This window comes from Puma concolor, chromosome B4, assembly GCF_028749965.1.
Source record: "Puma concolor isolate L17-30 chromosome B4, mPumCon1.1.hap2, whole genome shotgun sequence".
NCBI classification, from domain to species: domain Eukaryota; kingdom Metazoa; phylum Chordata; class Mammalia; order Carnivora; family Felidae; genus Puma; species Puma concolor.
Window position 1 is genome coordinate 14,700,385 of NC_141673.1, and position 24,658 is coordinate 14,725,042.

The window sequence follows — 24,658 nt, forward strand, 5'->3', positions numbered from 1 at the left end:
CATGCAGATCTATAGACACAAAGCATTGGCTGCCAGGGACTAAAGGGAAGGATGCCTGGGGAGTGACTGCTAATGGGCATGGGGTTTCTCTTTGAGTGACAAGAATGTTCTGGAATTAGATAATAGTGATAATGATTGCACAGCTCTATGAATATCCTACACTGAATTGTATACTATGAAATGTGAATTTTATGGTCTGTCAATTGTACCTCAATAAAGCTGTTATTAAGAAAAAAAAAAAAAAAAAAGCCAGGCACTATCACTGCAGCTGTGATGGGTCAGATCTCACTGTTTGTTTGTTTGTTTGTTCGTTTGTTTTTGAGAGAGAGAGAGACAGAGCACAAGCAGGGGAGGGGCAGAGGGGCAGAGAGAGAGGGAGACACAGAATCTAAAACAGGCTCCAGGCTCTGAACTGTCAGTCCAGAGCCTGACACGGGGCTCAAACCCACGAACCATGAGACCATGACCTGAGCCGAAGTCAGATGCTTAACCGACTGAGCCGCCCATGTGCCCGCAGATCTCACTGTATTAAACAGAAAACTATGTAAGATTTATAGGATAAAAACCAGGCAGCGTGCAATCATGAGAGGTTGAATTTATTTCCGCACAAGAAAATAAGTATGTAGAGTCATTCTTTATATAAGGAATATCAGAGTGACCCATTAATCAATTTCATGATAATTTGTAAGTAATTTCAAGGCAATTTTTTACAATAAATAGTACAGAAATGAAAAATTAAAAAAAAAAACTTCATAATTGCATCCAGTGGTAATTAGGGATTGTTTTCTTCAATTGATTTTAAATGAATGCTAGTTCAAATGATCCCTGGAGAATTTCTGGCTGGGATCCAGCTATTGGTAGCATGTATTTGACATACAAACTCAAATCTTCACAATTATTTAATTGCTGGTGTGCCTCTTCCCATTTACAGACAAAGCAGCCAAGACCCGAGGGGCTAGGAAACTTGCTCGAGGGTGCACCTGTAGGAAGTGACACCAACAGTATTTAAACCCTAGTCTGTCTGGCTTCAAAGCCTGAGTTCGCTCTTCTTCCTTACGCTGTGCATGGCATTCCCCAAATACAGCTTCCCTGAACCGAAGAAGAGAGTATCTCCCTTTGCTTATAGCCCCAAGTAAGCAGTACTTATTCTGGGTACCAGCAGTGTACCTTTAGCCAAAACTTTAGGTTTGTCTTTAATCTTAAGACATTGCATTGTGAGCATAAACTGAAACAAAGAAATGCAGGTACTAGAGCTGTGCAAATATGATATTTAGCTATTTTCTGAAGTGACTAAGAAGAGGAACAATATTCAGGATCGTCAGACTTGTAACGGTCCCACCTAGAAATGGAACCTGGAACAGCCTCGAATGGAAGAAAATTACACAGAGAGGCCAGGGGGTTGGAGCTGCTGTGGCAGCATGTGTCCACGGGATTCAGAGTGGTCTTAGACACTTTGAGCCGTTCAGACCATCCCAGAGTCTCCCTGGGGACACTGTGTGAGTGGTGAGCAGCGCCCAGGAGAATCCTCACGGGAGACAGGCTGGCGGCCGGAGACTGTTCTGTGCCATAAACATCACAGGGACAAGAACAAGAAAAGCCTATCTGCGGACAAATATTGCCATCCTATCGCTTTGTTTATTTTTGACGATTCCGTTTCTCAGGGAAACAGGAAATGTAAGAGAAAGGAATGTTTGTATTTTGGTAGGGCAGGTTTAGTTAAATTCTTCTAAATATGCCACCAGTATTTTTCCAAGACACGCTAACTGTAGGAGGACATGATGCAGAGGGTTCAGAGGTGGGATTCCAAGGGCAGAGAGCGTTAAGCAAGGGCGGTGAAACCACAGACCTCACTCAGCAAACATTTCCAGGGCCCCTCCTGTGTGCCAGACCTGGGTCTAGGGCAGTTGTGAGAATGAAGAAGGCAGGCGGGGCACCTGGGTGGGTGGTGGGGCCACTGACTGAGGTTAGGAGAAGAGAGTATTTTGGAGGGGAAGTTTATGAGGTTGCTTGGAAATGTTGAGTTGGAGATGCCTGTGAGACCATCCCAGGGCTGGGTTCAGGAAGCAGGTTTATAATTCAGGAGAGGCCTGAGGGTTCAATGATAAGCAACAACAGACACAGACCCACAGCTCCTTACGGAGCTTATAGTCCAGCGAAGGAGTTACACATTTGTCCAACAATTACACAGATAAGTTAAAAATGGCAGAAGTGCTAAGAAAGAGAAAGATGTGAGCAGGCCATGACTGAAGCAGGGAGGTGGGAGCCAACTTTTTGGGTAAGTGACATTAGAGATGAGATCTGAAGCATGGCTCGGAGGAGCAGCGACAGTGTTCCAGGCAATGAGAACAGCATGTGCAAAGACCCTGTGGCTGGAAGGAGCAAAGCCAGTATCAGGGTCAGAAAGAAATCCAGCAAGGCTGGGACAGGGAGGCTGATAGGGGAACATGGGTGAGATGGGGATGGGGAAGAAGACAGGGACCAGAATCCTCAGAGCCCTGTAAGCTGTTGTCCCCGCTTGTTTCAGTCATCTGGGTGGTAATTTATGGGTTTGTCACAACATTATAAAATTGGAAAGGACTGTCAAAGGTCATCTTATCCATTCTCCTCTCTCCAGACAGGAGTGTCTTTGTGTGCAGTGCTTAAACTCCGAGGAGATTCCATCAGATACTACATACCAAGGTTAAGATTATCAAGCAGCTGTTGGGATATTGCTACTCTCTCACTTGAATGAATCTTTTTTTTTTTTTTAATGCCCAGAACAAACCCCATTTCTGTCAAAGTCTTCATCATGCCCCCTACTCACAACCTGGGCATCAGGCTTCCCTGCCCTGTTTTCTCCCCTTCCTGTATCCGAGGACTGACTGAGTCCTATCGATCAGCCTTTGACATCCCCCTGCCCAAGGACCCCCCAAGGTCCCAGATGTGAAGGGAATAGGAGCTTGTGTGGTTTGCTGTCCTATGTTCCAGCTTGGACATCTCCTAACTCAGTGAAAGCCTCTTCACTGGCAGCGACTGTTTAATGACTGACATCTGTTATAATGTCAGTTCCTCGAGGATCTTCCGGTTTGGCGGATGAGCAGACTGAGTCACAGAGTGGTCAGTGACTTGCCCAAAGTCTCACGACCATAGGTGCTGGAGCTAGATATGAACTCTAGGGTCCTCTGGTGCCAAAGCTCATGCTATCCCTGCATGCTCTGTACTGCTTGCTTACTGCAGTAGCAGGCTGCTGGCCCCTGCCCACCCACCCGGTCAAATCAAATGAGCGGACACAGTTCTGGGCACATGGGAAGCAAGCGCTCGATGGTGCATAGAATGATTATCCAGAAGCAGCACCATGTGGAAGCAGGGTGATGGGTTCTGACCAAATCCTAGCTCACCTGCTTTCTTGTTGAGTAATCCTAGTCAAGAAACTTCACTTCTGTTGGCCCTCATTTCCTGGTATGTAAAATGGGGCTAAAAATAGGAGCTATCTCAAAGAAGCGTCAAGATACTTAAATGAGGTGATATATGCAAAGTACTTAGCACCATGCTGGCTACATTCTAAGTGCTGCAAAAGTGAGAGCTGCTGTAACCATAGCCTCCAGAAGAGTCGTCCTAAATGTGTATATGTCTACCGTCTGCACACAAACCCTCAATGGCTGCCCAGTGCCCTCAGAATGCATCCCAACCTCCTCCCTCTGGTGTAAGGACCCCCAACCTTGCCACTCCCCATATTTCCACCCTCTTTCCCACTGCTTTCCCAACAAGGCTCTGCTCAAACCAACTTCATCAGCAACTTGTGCCCAAAATCTTTCTGACTCAGCCCTTCTGCACATGACATCTCTCCCTGTCATGGGAGGCTTTGTCTAACACCCATCTGACAATATACTGCATACCCAGCACCTACTATATGCCAGTCCTTGTGTGGAGCCTGGAGATACAGTGGTAAACAAAACAAGCTAAGCACCTTGTTTCATCAGAGCACCTACAGGGCAGCAGAGAGAGGGACACAAAGGAAATAAACATATAATCACAGTTGCTGCCTACCACTATGAAGGGAAAGTTTAGGGTGTGATAGAAAAGACAACAGGAAGCACCTACTCTAGACCAGTGTCCAGGGGAACACTCTGGGGACAGAGAATTTCAATTGAGACCCCAAGTATGAGAAGGGATTGGCCTTGTCTTAATCTTATGTGTGTCCTTCACAGCACAAAACACAGTGCCAGCCTCATAGTTCTCACTCAATTAGTGCCCACTGAATTGATTAGAATTAATATTATTTTATTGATCATTAGGTAGAGTCTTTTAGAGACGGAGATCAGCATGTGTAAAGGCCCTGTGGTTGGAGGGAGTATGGCCCATTCAGTAAAGAACTGAAAGACCTGTGGGGTGGTACATAACTGGTAGGCAGGGGTTGAGGTGGGGAGGAGGGAGAAACACAAGATGAAACAGAAGAAGTAAGCACGAGCTAGATCAGGCAGAGCCTTGCAGGCGTGGGATGGAGGTCCATCTCCTCACTGAAATCTTCCCAGATTTCTTTAGCCCTTGATTTCCTCCCCCAGACTCTTCCAGGACTCGTTGTCTCCACTCTTAACCAGGAACAGACACTGAACGCATTGAAATCTCCAGAGCATCATGAATATAGAGGGGATTTCCTCCTTCAGGGGGAAGCTGAACCAGACCACTCAGGCCCCAGCTCTCCAACCCCGTGGCTTGAAAGTGAGGTTGATACAGCGCTGATCTGGACTCACTCTGCCCTGACTCCAACCCCCCAAGAGAACGGCCAGCATGAGCCCTAGGCCACCCCCACTTATTCTGGCTTCTTGGGAGACTTTTGAATAGGGCCCTTATCAGGGTGGGGATCTGTGGTTTCAAAAATTGATCTGCCCCTTCTAACAGGATGTCGGGCCTCTCATGCCATTGGACAGTGCTGAACTCTGGAGCACCCGGGGCATGTGAGCGGGACAAGGAGCCTGTGAGAGGCTGGTGCGGCCTCCCATCCCCAAGGGGACTAAATAAAGCTATTGTTGGGAAGGGAAGAGAGAAAATAGCCGACAAGATGTTTTTTGTCCTCTGTGACCTGTCTGTGTTCAGGGGAGGGGCTGGCATGTTGCAGATGAGTGGAAATGGGAATGGCCTCTGAAGCCCATTTGAACAGCTTGGGAAGGGAAAGATGGAAAGGGGAGGGAACATGGGAGGCGGTGGAGAAGCCCCACCAGTCCTTACCTGTCTGACCCTGGACAAATGGCTTGCCTCTCATCTCTTCTCTGTCTTGTGGGGAGGGAAAGATGCTGCCATACATAAAGTGCCCAGCACCATCCCTTGTTGTTACAAGACACTCCATACATGCAGTCGTCATTAGCCTGGGAGATTATATGGTGGGCGGTCTCACCCAGGGTGCAATACCATGGCACAACCTTCATTTCCTGAGCTCTTGGAAACCACTGGAGAAACCTATCAGAATGTCTCCATATTCTGCTGATTGTCCCCCGTGAAAAGTTCTTGGCCTGGCCTCTAGGAATGAAGACACTGGTTTGTAAGGACACCTGTACAAAGATATTTGGTGGTCTTGCCTGCAATAGCACAGAGACAGAGACAGAAACAGACACACGGAGAGAGAATGTTACACAAATGTCTACTAACAGGAAAGTGGCTGATTGTGGCACTGTGTCTTGTAGAATATTGTGAAGCTTCAAACCATTGGGTTAAGGGTGTACCTGCCATCCTGGGAGAGGGAGTGTGCATGGCACGATATTCAGCGAGGAGAGCCATTTTTGAAAAAACAAACGTCAGCCTCAACCATGTATGTCCATATGTGTTTACAAACCTGAGCATGACAAGCAGTGAGCAGGAGAACACATTAGATACACCAGGCAGGTGAGATCAGTTACCTGGGCTGGGGAGTGGGGGAGGGATATGGGAAAAATAAAAAAGATTATGGCAAAGTAGGAAAAAACTTAGAGAAGACAGATGCAAAATTCTATCTCTAAGATGATTGCAGAATATCCCATTTTTTTGTTTTTTTAATTTATTTAAATTCAAGAATATCCCATTTTTTAATTGGAATTCTAAATGAACTTTATAAAGGAATACGGACCGATACAAACATTGACTTGGTTAGATGATGAGGTTGTGGACCATCCTCATCTTGAATTTCTATGGTCATTTGAAGGCTATTATTTCAAATTTTTAAAGCATCACTTTATTTATTTTTAATTCTAATTTTTATTTATTTTGAGAGAGTGTGTGAGCAGGGGAGGGGCAGAGACACAGAGAGACAGAATCCCAAGCAGGCTCCATGCTGTCAGTGCAGGGGCCTCAAACCCACAAACAGGGAAATCATGACCTGAGCTGGAGTTAAGAGTCCAATGCTTAGCCCACTGAGCCATCCAGGCACCCAGAGAGTCTTCCTTTCTTACGGAGACTTGCTCATGACTCCACCCACTCCAGACTTGCCCACCATGCCACCCTGTTCTGCTCATTCATTGCACAGCCCACCCTCTAAAACAAGAGATCTTGTCTCAATCTTGTGTCCTGCACAGCATAACGCATAGTGTCACCACTTCGTCCTCACTCAATTCATGAATTGATTTGATATTATTTTATTGGTCGTTATAATTAAGAGAAAGAATTTATTGCACTCTAGATATGCATGTGGTCCCCAGAGAAGTGTGCCTTGATAGAGAGGGTGCTTGACTGAGAGCCAAAACTCATGGCCTTGACTTCTCGTTCTGTTGTATGGCACGAAAACAATCACTTTTTACTCTTTGGGCTTCAGTTTCTGGGAGGACACACACATGTGTTAGTTTCCTATTGCCACGCTAACAAATCAAGCACCTGAAAAGAACACCTCTGTATTACCTCACAGATCCGTAGATCAGAAGTTCGGGATGGCATGTCAAGGTTCTCTGCTTAGGGTCTCATAAAGCCAAAATCAAAGTGCCAGCATCCTGCATTTTCTTCAGGAGCTCAAGATTCCCTTCCAAGCTCATTCCTGTTAGGGCAGAATCCAGTTCTTTGCCACAGTGTGCCTCTGGTCCCCACTTCCTGGCTGCCTATCAGCCAGGGGCTACCTTCAGCTCCGGCAGGCTGCCCACATTCCTTCTTAAGTGACCACCTCCATCTCAAAGCAGGAATAGTGTGCTGAGACTTTCTCATGCTTTGAATCTGTCTGCCTCCCTCTTCCACCGGCCTGCGATGGTTCTCGCTCTTAAGGGCTCATGTGATCTGATTAGGTCCTCCCAGATAATCTCTATACTTTAGGGTCATGTGTGCCATATGATGTAAAACGATCATTGTAAGACTTCATATGATGATCTCATCAGCCTCCAGAGGTTAGAGGGGGACATCTCGGGGAGAATTCCTAGAAATTCTACCTACCCCCATGGCCACATGGGGGTATACAAGATGATTGCTAGGTTCTTCCAGATTAAAAGTGCCACAGCCTTTAATTACCTCTGATTATTCCCTCTGGCATAGCCCCCCCGATTTTCCTTTGTTGGATTTCATTTCCCCCTCTGCCATACTATCACATACTACCAAGCAGCAGCCTCTAGCTCTCCTTCCTCTTCCATCAAGCCTTCCTTCATCTCCTTACCCCACAGAGCAGGTGTTAGCTCCTTCCTCTGCTCAGTCCTGCTCTACACTTTGAGTTTGAACCTCCCCTTGGTGCTAAGCAGTTTTACACCCCTCATTTCATTTCTTCTTCCCCCCACACACACATGAGTTAGGCATCATCATTCCCACTTTGCAGATCAGAGAGCTAAGTTCTGAAGAGGTTAAATATCTAGCCCCAGATGAGAGAGTAAGTTTAACTGCAACATCCACATTCTTTCCAGTACCCGTCAGTGTGTGGGGAGATAACCAGGCCGGGAGAGGAGGAGGGGGAGACAGAGCACACCCGTTCCCCCTCACCTCCCGCTCCACCTTACAATGACATGGAGATGAAGCCCCAGTAGTGACCTGGGCAGTTCTTGGACTGCTGGAGGTCTCCAGGGTCTGTGAGTGGATGGCTGGGTGTGACAGCTCTACTGGGGAACAAAAGCCACTTGGTGAAAATGCATCGATTCATTTTACTTCACATCCCTCGGGTTGGTAAAATGCAGGTCTTTCCAACCTCAAGTGTTGGGAGCTCTTTCCCTGCCTGTGAGAGCATAGTCAGTACAGCCACTTTGGCGACCAAATTTGGCAATATTTGGCAAAAACGAGAGGAGCATTGCCCGGCCCCAGCAATTCCAGTCCTGTTACCCCTGCCCCAGAGAGACTCCCCTGCAGGTGCAGAGGGGATCGAGTTCAAGAATGTTTGTACTAGTTGAGGGGCACATAGGTGATTCAGTCGGTTAAGCTTCTGACTCTTGGTTTCGGCTCTCGGTCATGATCTCACAGTTCGTGGGTTCAAGCCCCGCATCGGGCTCTGTGCTGACAGCATGGAGCCTGCTTGGGATTCTCTCTCTCTCTCCCTCTGTCTCTGCTTTCTCTCTCTCTCTCTCTCAAAAATAAATAAACATTAAAAAACAAATGTTTATACTATTATTATTTATCATTGGAAAAATAGAAATCGCCTAAACGTTCATCAGCAGGAAGTGAACAAATGGTAACGTGTTCATAAAATAGCAATAAAAATGAATCCACACTAGATAGATGGGCACACGTGAATCTCACAAACATAATGTGCAAAAAGGGTTGTCAAGAATACATTCTTTTGATGCCACTTACACATAAAGTTTAAAATTGTGGAGTGTGTGTTGTTTGAGAATCATATGTAGTAATTAAAATATGAGTAAATGCAAGGCAGTCATAAACATAGAATTTGTATAATGATTATAACCTCTGGGCAGGAGGGAGGGAGTGTGATAAGAAGGCATATCAGGGGCTTCATCTGTGTGGGCAGTGGTTTATTTCTTAAGTGAGGGGGTGTCCATGGTATTGCTCCCTAAGTCTTTTTTCATCTGTGAAATATTTTATAGTAACTATTAAACTATCAAGTAATCACCACGGGGAAGATGGTTATCACAGAACAGTAAGTGGAAGGAACAGGAAGCGAAATTGGGTATTCACTATACTCACAATGTAGAGCAAATGAAAAAAAATATGGATTTATAAAAAAGAAGATCAGCAGATAATACACGTCTGAGGGTGATTTTTATTATCTTCTGTGTAATAACAACATAACACTTTATTATATTTTCCAAACTTTTTATAGTGAGTACATATTGCTTTTGGACTCAAAATCAAATATTGCTCTTTAAAAAAAAAAAAAAAACATGCATTTGTTCTTTCTAGGCACCAAGATATGATCAATGGTAGCCAAAATTAAGAGGGAAATTTTTTTATTCAACATCTACTGCAGGAAGCCCTGAGCCAGATCTTAGGGGAAACAGTTCACATCAGGCTTAGAGGTCTGACAGGCCCAAGTTCAGGTCCTAATTCCACCCTTTCCCAGCACCTACCTTGAGTCTCAGTGCCCTACCTGTGAAATGGTGATTCAAAAAAACATACCTCCCCTGCTTGCCTGATGGAGCCCCTGCGTGCGTAAAATAAGACAAGGCCCATCGAATGGCTCTGGGACCCACAGTGGACCCTTCCATGGCACCTACAGCCTCACCTCCAGGTCAGACTAGACTCTGGGCACCAAGAGAGAAGAGCCAGGTTCCTCCTCTCAAGGCACCCAGAGGGTCAGGATGGACAGCACTGTCAGGAGACAAGCCAGGATAGAATGACCAGCACCAGAACAGACAGCACAGAGAGTAACATGATCACCCCTGTCTGGGTTGATCCAAGTAGGGGGAGTGATATTATTACTAAATAACTAAAAGGGATGACCTTTGCCCTCAAATACCTCCAAACAGACTTCCCGACACCAAACAAACACATCTCAAGCAACATAGGAACAGAATGAAGGAGGAGATGCCTAGCCTGGATTTGAACCTAGTGCCCTCACTTCCCAGTAGAGTGACCACGGGTATGGATAGGTGAGCACCTAATGTTTGGAGTGCCCTGTCTTCCTCTGTGTCATGAGGAGAAGCATGTATGCCTCTAATAGGTCTTGCTGAGAAGACTGGGCACCTTCCCTGGGTCAGGCAGTGTTCTTGGAACTGAGGATTCTATAGGGAGCCAACTAGACAAGTAATGTGGCTCTCTAAAGGAGATGATACAGGACAGTCACTCAGAACAGCGCCCAGCACTGTGCGGCCAGTAAATGTGTGTGCCCATGTGGGCATGACCACTATTATTAAGACACCCGCTAGGGTGGTCTGGATAGGGACTGGGGGAGGGAATGAGTTTCCAGATACTTGAAGGTTTTTTTCAAGGATAACGTAAGGCAGAACCGTGATGGAGTAATGAAGCTTTCATTCGCTGAGTACTTACAATGTAAAGATTTCCATGTAATAGCTTGTTTGATTCTCACAGTAACCCTGTGGGATGGATACTCATCATCCCCATTTTACAGATGAGGAAACTGAGCCACAGATCCTTGCAGAGCTTGTCTGTGGTTGCACAAGTGGTAAAGCCAGGATCTGAAAGCTTCCTACCGTCTCTCCAGAATGGTGGGTGCCCCAGGCAGGCTGGCTTTAAATACTCAGAGCTTCCTTTGGAAGCCCAGTTCGCTGGCATGCAGGGTGTTTGAGCAGCAGCAGAATGACCATCTGTCAGAGCATTCTTGTGGGGATTCCTGGTAATAGCAGATGACTGAATCTTTCTCTAGAACAGGTGGTGCCCAGAGTCTTGCTTTGGGATGCTAATGAGCGATTTCCTCTGGTCTCTTACAGCTCACAGCCCCACACTTCCCTGTGGTGGTCAAGCTGGGACACGCCCACGCCGGAATGGGAAAGGTATGAGAAGCAGCTCTTAATACTCACGCTAATATTCACACAGCCTCCCCAGACTACTTTTTACCCTCTTCCTCTGTCCCCCTCCAGCCCCACCTTAGCTCAGCCACCCAGAACAGTGTTAGAGGAGCCCAGGATGCAGGATGCACCCCCTCCTCCCCACCCCACCTTTCTCTGAGCTTGGAGCCTCTCTCCAGCTCGGCCTGTACCTGCTGAACCCTACCTGGATTTGCCAGCTTAATTGTTTCCTGTGATGGTGCATTTGGGGAAATGGATGTGAAGCATATTATAGACGATGATGCCTTTGTTCTGTCATCATCTCCACAGCTACTCTCTAAGCTCATGTCTTAGTCATCTCCCTGCCACTTACAGGGCTAGTACCTAGAAGGAGGCGAATATGTATGGCTCCGTGGAGGAAACCCCTGGAATCACTTAGCTTCTGCAACAGTAAATCATATATTGGACACAGTCACAGCTGACATAGCATGACAAACTATATTGGTCAGATTCTTTCAGCTGCAAGTATAGAAACTCAAAATCAAGAGGCAAAGGATAATTCATTGGTTCAAGCCACCAGGAAGTCTGGGATAGTTCTGGATAGGTTCAGGCAGAGCTGGATCCAGGAGCCCAAAGGATACCATCAGAGCTCAGTCTCCTGTATTTCTTGACCCTTTTATCTCTGCCTAGTATTTACTTCAGGTAGTGAAGGTGGCTGTGGGTGGCCTACCCTGGTCCCCAAGCTCACTGTCCCAGAGGAAAAAGGACCTTGTCTCTTTCCAGCGTCTCTGTATAAATCCCATGGAGGGACACTGGTCAGCTTTGCCTGGGTTCCTGAGCCTAACAAGTGCATGCGGAGATGTTTGCAGCCCCACTTGAACTGTGTGGATCAGGGTTCCCACAGGAAAGGGAGATGTTCTCCTAAATAAGAGGGGTGGGAATGTGGGGAAGTGTGGGGGCTACCACAGGCCACCTCTCAAGCCTCTGGCTCAAATAAATACAAATCTTGATCTGGGTGGGCCCGGCCCAGCCATCAATAATCCTGCACCTGGGGGCACCTGGGTGGCGCAGTCGGTTAAGCGTCCGACTTCAGCCAGGTCACGATCTTGCGGTCCGTGAGTTCGAGCCCCGCGTCAGACTCTGGGCTGATGGCTCAGAGCCTGGAGCCTGTTTCCGATTCTGTGTCTCCCTCTCTCTCTGCTCCTCCCCCGTTCATGCTCTGTCTCTCTCTGTCCCAAAAATAAATAAACATTGAAAAAAAAAATTAAAAAAAAAATAATAATAATAATCCTGCACCTGGTACCTTTATTCTTTTCCACCCTATTATGTCTTCTGTGCCATCTGTTCCCACCTAAAGTCCACCTCCTTCAGGCAGCAAAGAGTGCGAAGGGCCAGATGGGTCAGGGCCTGACCCACGGCTCTGACATTGGTGTGAACTTGTACCAGTTGCCATCTGACCTCTCTTGGCCCTTCTCTGTCAAATGGCAATGATCCTAACAACCATCCTTAAAATGAGTCCTCCTTCTAAAATACTACATCTTCCAGGGCGCCTGGGTGGCTCAGTCGGTTAAGCAGCTGACTTCGGCTCAGGTCATGATCTCACAGTTCGTGGGTTCGGGCCCCGCGTCGGGCTCTGTGCTGACAGCTCGGAGCCTGGAGCCTGCTTCGGATTCTGTGTCTCCCTCTCTCTCTGCCCCTCCCCTACTTGTGCTCTGTCTCTCTCTCTCTCTCTCTCTCTCTCTCTCTCAAAAATTAATAAAATGTAAAAAACAATTTTTTACATATTTTTAAATAAAATAAAATACTACATCTTCCTGAAAATACACACCATGAGCGCAGGGATATTGCCTATATGTCCACTACCATCTCCCAGGGCCCAACATGGCCCCTGGTGCCCAGTGGCCCCTCAGCTTTTTGGGCAAGTGGATAGAGGAGTGACTCCCTCTTTAGATACCTGCCCTCCTCCCGATCCCTCCTGTACCCCTGCCACTGGCTAGAGCCCCTCCACTCCATTGAGACTGCCCTCACCATAGTGCTCAGTGACCCTCTGCTGCTAAGTCAGCGGGCACTGTTCTGTCCATATAAGAGCTGACCTCCCTGTATCACTTAAAGCTGCTGGCCACCCCTTCTGTCCCAAAACTCCTTCTCCAGTGGCCTCTGACCAACTGACCAACTGACCAATGCCCCTCTATCTCCAACTACCCCTCACAGTCTCCTTCATGTCGTTTTCTTGCTGCACCATCTTTAATGTGTCTGTGCCCGCAGCACATGCAATCTAAACGCTCGTCTGCTCTCTCAGCTTCTGTGGCCACCTGCATGCCAAGTCCTCCGTCCCATTTCCCAGCCAGAGCCCAAGCTCTTATATCCAGTTCCCTCCACTCCATCCCCACCTTGTCTCCCGTGGAAACCTCAGGCTCTAACTGTCCCGGCAGTGTGCTCCCTGTCCTGGTCTTTCCCCTCTTCCTCCTCGTCCTCTTCCTCCTGGGGCCGTCTCTGCAGCAGGAATTGCCAGCCCCTCTGTTGTCTCAGAACAGAAATCTTGGAGTCATCTCCCTCCTCCATTTCCAAACGGTTGTGAAGTCTTGTCATTTGCCATTGTTAAAGTTTCTCAAACCCGTCCCTTTCTTTCTGCCCACTGCCACCATCTTGGACAATTCTGGTAGAGTTAGAGACTTCCCAAGAATTAAATTTTGTTTCTAAGACTTCAAATAATCCCAGACAGGAAATACTTAAAGACACTGATTCAATGCTTGGGGGAAAGGGGTGCTCTGAGAAACTCAGGCCCAAAGGGATTCCCAAAACATGGAAAGGAAGATGCATACATATCCAAGGATAAAAAGTGCCACCGGCTAGAATAAACCAGAGTTTGCAGAAGTGCTGACATCAAGGGAAAAGGGCTTTTCTCCTTCAGTTTGGAATGAGAAAACTATCGGGAAAGGCCTGGACATGCCGACTGAGCAGATGATGTCATATTCATGTCTGAGAGGGAGAAACACAAAATTGGTACCTTCTGTGGTAGTTTGACTTCTCTCAAGGAAGAAGATTGTCTTCCTGGAGACCAGCAAGGAGAACTTTCCTAAGAGGAAACTGGTAAAGAGGTTACCAATGGACTCAGTGTTGTTGGAAATCCACCTAGGTCCCCACTGACCCATCTTCAATTATATTTTGCTCCTTTGATCATATATATTGATTAGCACCTCCTCAGTGCTGAGAGTCAGAAGATGGACAGGACCTAGTTTCTGCTGTCAAGGAACTGGGGAGACAGGCACCTCAATAGGTAAAATGTGTGTTGCGAGTCTGATAGAAGGGTGTGCAGTGAGTATGGAGATTGAAGAAGAGAGCTTAATTCCACCTAGAGGATGGAAAGGTGGAAAGAAGTCCCCTGCCTGGGGAACTGTACGTGGTTTGCTGTGCATGGAAGTAAAGGGGGTTCTAACAAACAAGACAAGAGATGGACTGGTACTCTCTTACAAAGAATAGAGGCTGTCACAAGGCACAGAAATCAACAGGTAGTGAAATGCTATGCAGTCTGGGGAGCACTCAGGTAGGAGGTAGTCATGGGGAGCACCCTGAGTTCTTTAGAAATCAGGCCAGACCAGTGGTTCTTATGGGGGAGGGGAATCCTGGCTCCCAAGGGGCACTTTTGGTTGTCACAACTGGGAGCGGGGGCGGGGTGGGGGGGAATGGTACTACTGTCATCTGGCATCTACTGAGTAGAGACCAAGGATGCTGCTGAACATCCCACAACGCCTAAGACAAGCCCACAACAAAGAATTACACAACCCAAAATGTCAATAGTGTCAAGGTTGAGAAACCCTGGACAAAACTAATTTCATTTCCTTTGTTGAAAGCTTTACCAGTCCAGAAACCAGAGGAAGCAGTGGTTATTACAGAGTTCAACATGCTTCAAAGTCTGTTCCAAAGAATTATAATTATTCAGATGTTAAAGCCTATTTTGGTCAAATAGGCTTGGAAAATGCTGTGTTAAAGTAAGTTTTTAGTGTGGAACTTAAGAGTCATAAATTTGCTTATATACATTGTTGTGGTAAAAGAACGTGAAAGGCGTGCTGAATTTCCCAGACATACTTGACCCCAGAAACCTTTGACCATTTTTTGTATTGTGTCCTTTTGTTAATTTGTAAGAACTCTTTACTTACTCAGTACCTTAATCTTTCTCATACTTTGCAATTATTCTTCTCCATTTGACAGTTCCATGCCCGTTTTATTATTCAGTTTTTCAGCATTTTTTTTAAGTTATTTTTTAATGTAGCCAAACGTTTCCATGTTTGGGAGGCCACGTGTTATAGTGGCTAAGGGTATTGATGTGAATCTAGGTTACACACCTTGTTATGAGACCTTAGGTAGGTTACTTAGCCTCCCCCACCTTAGTTTCTTCATATGTATAATGAAGATAATAACAGTAGCAACCTTATAAACTGGTTGTGAGGATTAGGAGATGTTATGCATGTCAAGCACACAGCTCAGTGCCTTGGAACACAGTGGGACTCAATAAATTGTAGCTGTCATGAGTATTAAGAATGTTTAGGGGTGTCTGGCTGGTTCAGTCAGTAAAGCATATAACTCTTCATCTCAGGATCATGAGTTCGAGCCCCATGTTGGGTGTAGAGATTACTTAAAGATTAAAAATCAAAAAAAAAAAAAAAAAAAAGAATGTTCAGACCTGCTCTGGGGACCCAAAATCCAAATGAAGTCAATAAAGGAGATAAGAGTAACCAGCATCATCTGTCAGGGACTCTATTTCATTTGGCTGTAATTTCGGTATGAGTCAGATCAGTAAGGAGTTGCCAAAGCCTCTAATCCATAAATGGACAATAAATAGATGAAAACGGGCTCACCCTCATTAGTCATTAGGGAAATGCAAACTAAAACCGCAGTAAGATGCCATTGAATGACCACCAGAATAGCTAAAGTTAAAAAGATTAATAATGCTAAGTGTTGGCAAGGACATGGGAGAATTGGAGCATACACACACAGCTACTGAAAGGGTGAATCTGTACAACTGCTTTGGAGTACGGGTTGATATCACTCACTGAGAAGTTACGTAAAAGTTCTTTTAGGGATAGCCAGCTTAAATGCATGCATGTATACACCAGTGTTTACAACAGCTTGTTCATAATTGCCAAAACCCGGGCACAGCCCATGCATCCATTCATAATAGATTAGATAAATAAATTAAAGTATATTCAGACAAATAGAAAGCTACCAGCAATGAGAATGAATGCACTACAACTATATATAACAGCACGCATAAATCTCACATGCTTATTTCATTGAGTGAAATAAGTCAGATACAAAAGAATGCCTATTTACATCCTTCCATTTATATAAAATTCAAAAACCAGGGAAACTAAACTGTAGTGTTAAATGGGGCACATATTTAGATTTTAAATTTTTTAAGAAAATTATTACCGTAAAAGAGTAGAAGTTACCTTTGTGGAGGACGATTGAGTGGTATTGGGGATGAGGCAAGAGTGGGCAAAGTTCAGGGCCTTGACTTGAGTGATGGTTCTGTGGATGTGTGCTTTGTGAAAGCTCGCTGAACTGTTGCTTTTGTACTATGCAGTTCTGTGTATATGTGGTGTATTTCAAAGTAAAGTAAGGTTTAAACATTGTAATCCACTCTTTGGACCTATTAATGGAGACCCGATACCCAGAACAAAGGGAGAGTCCTGCACTGCCCTGGTCAGTCCATGGCCAGAAGATTGTATTGGGTTCTGGGCTGTACATCCATTCTGGATGTTTGAGAGAGCCGCTGACGAATGAGTGTGTCCTGGGGGGAAATGCACTCAGCGGTGAAGGCAAGGGGCATCTAGCCTGGAAGCACTAGAGACAGTGTCGCCAGCATCTTCAGAAATGTGGAGAATTGTCATGGGAAGATGGATGGGAACAATTCGAAACTGGGATCAAAGTTAGGAGGAAACAAATGTCAACCGTGTCGATGACACAGCTTTGTGAACATTAATGAAATGGACGGTCCTTTAGGTAAGATGTTCCCATCAATGCAGAGTCGGAGCAAGGATGAATACTTACTGGGAGGTTCCAAGAGAATTTAAACATCATGTGAGATGTTTGAAACCCCTGAAATTGAGTCAGTTCTGTGTATATGTTTGTGTGCAGATATGGTACGAACTTTCTGGGTGGGAAGGGGTCCATAGTTTCTTTCAGCTTCTCACCCTTCCAAAGGTTAAAACACCTTGAGATGATTCCTACATACCTTCCAATGATGAGACTCGGTGGTTACTGTCAGAGGATTAGAAGTCAACTTCAAGGCCAACTGCCAGTATAATGTGGGGGTAAAGTTTATAGAATCTGGAATCAGGGTTTTGGGTTTGGGTCGAGATTTACCGTTTCCTAACTGTGTGTCCTTGGGGATGTGTTCAATATCTCTGTACCTCAATTTTCCCATCTCCAGTATGGGGACAATATCGCCCTCCTGGAGTTATAATGAGGATAAAATAAACCAATCAAGCCTTGGGAGGGTTCCTGATAAACACTCAGGCGATAGGAACTTTTAAAACCCACTACAAATATAAACTGTTATTCTGATTACTTAACTGCTTATCTCGGCAACATCCCCTGGAGAGGCCAAACTGACAAGCTAACTCCACCCTGGGACTTGCCTTACCCTCATTTCATAAAGTCACAGACTCCCACGGCTTGAGTCCTGACACCTCATCCAGAAGATACGAATGTGGGGCCCCAAAGAGGAGAAGCCTCTTGCTCAAGGCCACACAGTGAGAGAGCATCCCCAAGAACAGAACAGGAAGGGGAAAGAAAGACCTTTGAGATTCTTTGAGCCTGTTCCTTATCTTTAGAGATAAGAACAGTAATAACAATAGTAACCTAATAACCATAGTAATGATAAAAGCTAATGCTTTATAGAGTTTACTCTGTGCAGGCACTGTTCTAAGTGCTTCTTATATATTCACTTATTGACTGTAGTCTTTAAAACTACCCTATGAGGTAGGCACAGTTGGTATCCCCACTTTACAGATGAGGAAACTGAGGCATGGGAAGTAAGTGGTGGAGTTGGGGTACAACCCCAGTCTGGTTCTAGCACCTGAGTTCACAGAGGTGAAGGACATTGACAAGGTCATAGGCTAATAAGCCCAGATATTCTAACACTTCCCCCAGTGTATACAGAGTTTGCTGTCCTTCTAATTCTGGAGTGGGGAGTGACAGGGTTGAGGTGTCCCTGCATCTATCTGGTCTGGAGGATCGAGGTGGCAGCTCCTAAACTTGAGGCTCCCAGCAGCCAGGTGGCTTGCACACCCCTCTTGGCTACGGCTGCTACTGTCTGCAGTTCTGAACAACCAGGACTCTGGTATCATCTCTTGGGCTGACTCACTCAGTAAGCTTCCCCCAGTACCATCCACTTTTCAAGTAGGAGTAGTGGGCCAATAACACTGTCCGGAGAAGGAGGCTAGAAAATGAGCAAATGGACAAATGGAACCCAGGGGAACAGTTAAGAAACCAGAAGGTTCCCCAGCACCTGGGAGACTGCCAGAGAGCTCAGGAGAAGCCAAAGTGGGTGTGAGCAGGGGAAGGGAGCCAGCCAGCAAGGTGTTCCAGGGAAGGAGTGTTCAAGGTCCCTGCCCGACTGTGAAGGGGGACAGGGAGGGACCCTCACCCACTCCACTGCCCTCCCTGTCAACTCCCACCTCCCCCATGTCCTCTCTTACCTACCCTGCCACTCCCTTGAGAAGCCACTGGCTTCATTTAATCTCTGCTTCTCTTGAGCAAAATGGGCCCTTAGCAGAGGTTCTGTCAGTCCTTTACACGTGAATAAAAATCTCAAGCACTGAGCTCCTTCTCACTGCCTCTGGCATGAGGTTGTCCTCTCGACAAGCACAATATATACCGCCATTCTCATTATTCATGCATTCCATGTGTACAAATTCACCCACTCACTAAAATTTATTTGTAATCCCAAAATCAGTTATCATGGCACTTTCATGGTCATTCACAGACATGTGCAGAGCAGCAAATAATGAGCTCAAACAAGGCAACACTCTGCCTTATTTCAGTTCTGGTACTGTATACAAATGTCCTCTTCTCCATCTATTTGGAGCCACACTTACACATTCTTACACTTTTTCGTAGTGATTTCATTGTTTAAAATACCCCCCCCCCCACACACACACACACACACACACAAGTGTAGGGCTGAAGTGCTGTCTAGTGCAAGAAGTCCTAAGTTCAAGAAAGCTATGATGTTTCTTATTGGGGGAAAAGAAAAAGTATGTGTTAGGTAAGTTTTGTTCAGGCACAAGTTATAATGCTGTTGGCTACTAGCTCAGTGTTAATAAATCCACAATATATGTTAAATAAGATGGTCTTAAACAGAAACACACATAAAATAAGGCTATGTATTGATCAGTTGATGAAAAGGCTTGTGACCAGAGGCTTTCAGGAACCCTGTATGTCCCCTAGGAGCGATAGTTCAGTATTCACTAAATCAGTATTTGCTGCAATGTTATAGAACATAACTACCACAAATAATGAGGTTCAACTCAGTGTGCCCGTGTGTGTGTGTGTGTGTGTGTGTGTGTGTGTGTGTGTGTGTAGTATTTGTACATACATGTGTTATCACACACACATACATATATATTCTGGAGAGTCCTAAAGTCTCTTTCTTCTTTTGGATGCCAAAATGCCAAGATTCTGAAGCACAAACAGAAGCAAACTAAAACAGCCATTTTATGACTCTGTCTACCTTGACGTTTGTCATGTTGAAGGCAAAGTCACCTGGGTTATCAACTCATTTTTCTCATGAGGGCTTAAGGCTTAGATCTCTACTGGTGGCATTTCCCCTGCCAATTCCCACATCCCTGAATTGCTCTTGGTTGGCCTGGGTCCTCCAGTCAGCCCGCATTTCTGAGGCCAGCAGCATCCACCTGGGCAAGTCGTTGAAACACATAAGTGCTATGTGTCAAATACGTGAGATAGTCCTGATTTTCCTCACCCCACCACTTGGAAGAGCTAGTGAGTAAAAGCATTAAAAAGTAAGAAGCCTCATATAAACATGAGATGGGAAGGTACGCAAGGGAGAGTATGGGCTTTGAACTTGGACTCCCTTGGGTTCTCATCTTGACTCTGCCATTTGCCAGCATTGTGACCTTGATCAGATTATGCGATTTCTCTGGGATCACTCATAACTGACTAGGCGTGAGGATGGACAAGGACGAGAGAGGGGGTATTAACAATTCCAAGTGCCCCTGAGCCAAGTTTGTGCCTTTAACATCTCCTCTGATCCCCAGAGGCACCCTGAGAAGTATTTCTGATCCCAGCTTTGCAGAGTTTCCAAGAGTTGTTTTGCCCAAGGTCACTGTTAAGTGGTGAAAGCAGGATTCGAATCAAGGTCAGCAGGCCCTTCAGCCCTTTCCTCCAGGCTGCCTGGGACAGTTGGGAACATGCTGGTGGAATCATCTCTTCCCTTTGATAAGGCAACCCGCCAACTTAATTGGAGAGTTGATTTATAAAGAATTTCACAGGGCTCCACCCAAAAAACATGTCAGTACCTTGGAGACCAGCACTGACCTTTTCATATGAATTGCTCTTGTCTGTGGACTGATCTCACCCCAGGCCCAAAGCCAAGACCAAGGACACTGATGCAAGACAATGAGAAGGAGAAAAAGAAAACTATTACTATTACCAGGACTGTGTTTTAAAGACAGCGTGCACCCCTACCACCTACAAGACCCATTTTGTCAAGAGGTCCAAAGGCCCAGGAACAGATTCATCTGGAAAGAATCAATTATCTGTTCTCGTATGCACTCACCATACAACTCCTCCATGAAAAAGCAGAATATTTTTGGACTGGCAAACATTGAGAAGCAGTAAGATTTCTTTTTTTTTTCTCTTCTCTGTTTTCCTGGTCCATTGACCATTGTCCATTGACCCATCTTGATATTGTATGTAACAAAGATCAGAGAAGTCATCACCTGAGGAGCCCCTCAGAAAGAGGAGGGCGCACATGCTGCCTGTTGAGGTGGGGAATGCTCTGTATAATTTACCACAGTCTGATTACTTGCTCCTTACTTTTCCCCCAGCATCAGACGGTCACATACAATTTATAAAATACATCCACAATGGAGGCCTGTTCAGGCTCCAGCAGTCCTTTGAGGTGGATAATGCTACCATGATACCCATTTTTCAGATGAGACAAGTAGAGATCGAGGAGGCAAAATTGTTTGCACAAGGTCGCACCCAGCATGCTGCGAAGGCTGCATATTCTTTCCACTGTTCCTGGCACCCAGGCCAAGAGGACACTGCCTCCAGACAGTTCCGCTGGGAGAACAGCCTACGCATCCACTGAGGCCTCCCTCAGCCAAAATGTGCAGGTGCAACCTATTCTTACTATCGCAGGCAAGACAAGCAATGTCTTGAGGCAAGCGGAGGCTGCCTGCCTCCCTGAAGCTGTGGCACAGGGCAGTCTCCCACCCAGCTTCCTGGAGGTGAAACCAGCCACACCTCTGCCTTCTTGGAAGTAGGTCCGTTTAGGGGCAGCCAGCATTGCTGCGACAGGTGGCAACAGCAGGGCTGTTTGTGGGGGAAAGCAAGCGAAGGGTGTAAACAGTAAGCTTATTACATTTTGGAGTGTGCACCTGTGTGTGTGTGTGCGTGTGTGTGTGTGTGTGTGTGTGTGTGTGTGTGTGTGTGTGTGTGTGTGTTTGGGGCAGAGTGAGCAGGCATCTTAAACACAATTTTCAGCAGTCTCTGACAGCCTGCAGACAAATGAGATGCTATTGGCAGACCGTATCCTCTTACCTCAACTCCTGGCCTCCAGTTCCAAGAAACCTTCACACCAACACCCCGTATTCCAGGATCAAGGCCAGAAGATGCTACTAAGGAGGCAGCGTGGTGGGACTGTGAATGCTCTTCATACCTTTTCATGTCATGATACTTGTAGGAAATGATTGTCGTTAGAGGAATCAGTGGAGTCAAGAGCAGAGGCTGCTGGCAACTGAGGAAAAGGGCCGAGGGGTTCCTGCCACCCTAAGGGACAAGGGAGCAGAAGTGAGAGCACCTGTCCAGATGCTCTGGCTGATAGGCCAAGTGAGTGTAGCCCTGAAGTCAGGCCTGAGTTCCTCAACAGCCCAGCTACTCACAGTGGACTCTCTGGAAGGACTGGCAGCTTCAGCATCACTTGGGAGCCCCTTAAAAACAGAACACAGGCCTGTCCTCAGACCTGCTGAATCAGATGCAGCATTTTAACAAGATGCTCAGTGGTCAGTGCAGCTCTGTATACCCAGAGGATGCAAACTCAGATGCCCACTGGCAGTCACCAGAATGAGTCAAGAGCCCGGCTGGGGACTGTAATGACCCAGAAAGGCCAGGCCAACCTGCATGAGCAATCACAGTTCAGCCCCAGTGGGAAAGCCCTGAGATACCATGCAGCCAGGGCAACCTGATCATCTGATTCTAATTCTCTGGGTCTCTGATATGAATTCCCTTGATTTTAAAATATTGGCAAGTAATTTTCAAATATTTGAAACACCATGTAGGCCAAATAAAACTTATCAGTTGGCCACTGAACACCGTGGGGCACCAGTTGGGTGCCTCCAACTTCCGATGGTGAGTGGGCTCTTGCCCTCTCTTCACTGGGGGCCATGGAGCCTAATAGTTAAGGCCACAGGTTATGCAGTGGACCCAGAAGTTCATCCCAGTTCAGCCTAGGTATATAACTTTGGTTGAACACTCCACTTGGAGTCTTTGATTTCTTTTCTGTAAAATGAACTTAATATATATCTCCCCAGTGGGTGAGGGATTCCCCTGCTGACTGCTTGAGATAAAGCACTTGTAAAAATTTGTAGATACTTGGGGCGCCTGGGTGGCTCAGTCTGTTAAGCATCTGACTCTTGATTTCAGCTCAGGTGATGATCTCACAGTTGTGAGATCAAGTCCTATGTCGGGCTCTGAGTCAGGCTCTGCATCAGGCTCTGTGCTGGGCAGAGAGCCCACTTAATATTCTCTCTCCCCCTCTCCCTCACTTGCACTTTCTCTCTCTCTTTCTCTCTCTCTCAAGAAAAAAAAATATGCATAGATACTTAAGATATCGATTCACTTCCACTAGCACCTAAATGCTTCCTACATTTCCAGCTGCTTACAGATCACTTAGGGACCTTACTAAAATGCAGATTCTGATTCACTAGGCCTGGGTGGGGCCTGTCCGGGAGTCTAACAAGCTCCCAGGTGATACCAGTGCTGCTAGTCTGTGTCAACTAGTCAAGCTAGTCAGGGCTCAGCAAACTTTTTCCATACAGAGCCAGATGGTAAATATTTTAGGCTTTCAGGCCATATGGTCCGTTGTGACTACTCCCCTCTGCGCTTGTAGTACGAAACCGTCCCTAAACAATACGGAAATGAATGAGCATGGCCGTGCTCCAATCCAACTTTATTTATGGACACTGAAATTTCAGTTTTGTGTCATTTTCACGTGTCATAGAATATCATTCTTCTCTTGATTTTTTTCCCCAACCACTTAAAAACTGTCCTATATTCGGGGGCCGCACAAAAAATTGGCAGTAGCCCTCAGGCTGTGGTTTGCAGGCTCCTGTTCCGGGTCCTCTTAAAATCTGAACCAAATCAGCTTCCCCTGCTGGATTATAAACTTGCCAGGTGCACCCGCTGCACCCACGGACTCCACCTCCCCTCCTGGCCGAGGCCGAAGCCCTGGACAGCGGCAAGTCCCTGCCTTCACCCTGTGCAATGCACGAGAGCCTGGGAAGCTGAGGTGTGCCCTTCAGAGCTGACACTTGTCAGTTGCCTCCCTTCCCTTCCACTCAATCTCACGGTCACACTGTTACTTTATAAACATGCAGGCCAAAGAATCAGTGACCTGGGAACTCGAGAACAACAGAAGGAGTTTTGATTTATTACGGGGAAGAGTAAAGGAAAGGGACCAGCCAACTGATAAGCAGAATAATTAGGCAGTTGCCTAAACAGCCCATCACTTGTTCTCATCACTTCCCACCACTCCTTCTGACCCCTGGCAACACATGACCCAAGCCAGCTGGGGCGAGCACATCCTTTGGGCCCTGGGTCTCAGCCTTCAGAAGGATTGGAGGAGGGGCAGAGGCTTTCGAAAACTTGAGGCCAAGGGCTCTTGTATTCATTCAACAAATGCTAATGGATTTGGTACTCAGCCTTTCTGAGTTGGGGACTCCATAAATGTTTATTGAATATTCTGGCAAATATTTACGAACGTGTGTTATGTGCAAAGAGTGGGCTAGATTCTGGGATGGACGACTCTTGGTTAAGATCCAGAGATGAAACTAAAATAACCTTGTATGTTAACTACACTGGGATTAAATTTTTTTTAATAAAATAAATAAAAATCTTAAAACAAATAAATTTTTTAAAAAGACCCTGGGGTGTGGGGCACTTGGTTAGCTCAGTCGGTTAAGCGTCTGACTCTTGGTTTTGGCTTAGGTCATGAACTCACGGTTTGTGAGTTCAAGCCCTACATCGGACTTCATGCTGATGGTGCAGAGCCTGCTTGGGATTCTCTCTCTCTCCCTCTCTCTGCTCCTCCCCTGCTCTCTCTCTTTCTTTCTCAAAATGAAATGAATAAACTTAAAAAAAAAAAAAAAAGACCCAAGATGAAAAAGACTTGGCTTCTGAATGTAGGGAATTTATACACAAAACACATAGGCTCACACTAGACTACAGTCTAATGCAGGGCTTGGCAAACTACCACCCACAAGCCAAACCCAACCCCTGACCTGGTCTTTTCAATAAAGTTTTATTGGAACATAGCCCTGCCTACTTGTGTACATATTGTCTATGGCTGCTTTCATACTACAACATCAGAGTTGAATAGTTTTTAT

At 46.1% G+C, this 24,658-nt stretch overlaps 1 protein-coding gene across 2 annotated transcripts in view; it reads left to right on the forward strand.

Annotated features, from left to right (window-relative positions):
- Positions 1-24,658, forward strand: part of SYN3 (synapsin III) — a 467,188-nt gene that overhangs the window by 380,193 nt on the left and 62,337 nt on the right. For both annotated transcript variants that reach the window (XM_025926829.2, XM_086712422.1), the window contains exon 7: positions 10,749-10,811. In XM_025926829.2, the coding sequence (XP_025782614.1) occupies positions 10,749-10,811 (63 nt within the window). The remainder of the gene's footprint in view (positions 1-10,748; positions 10,812-24,658) is intronic.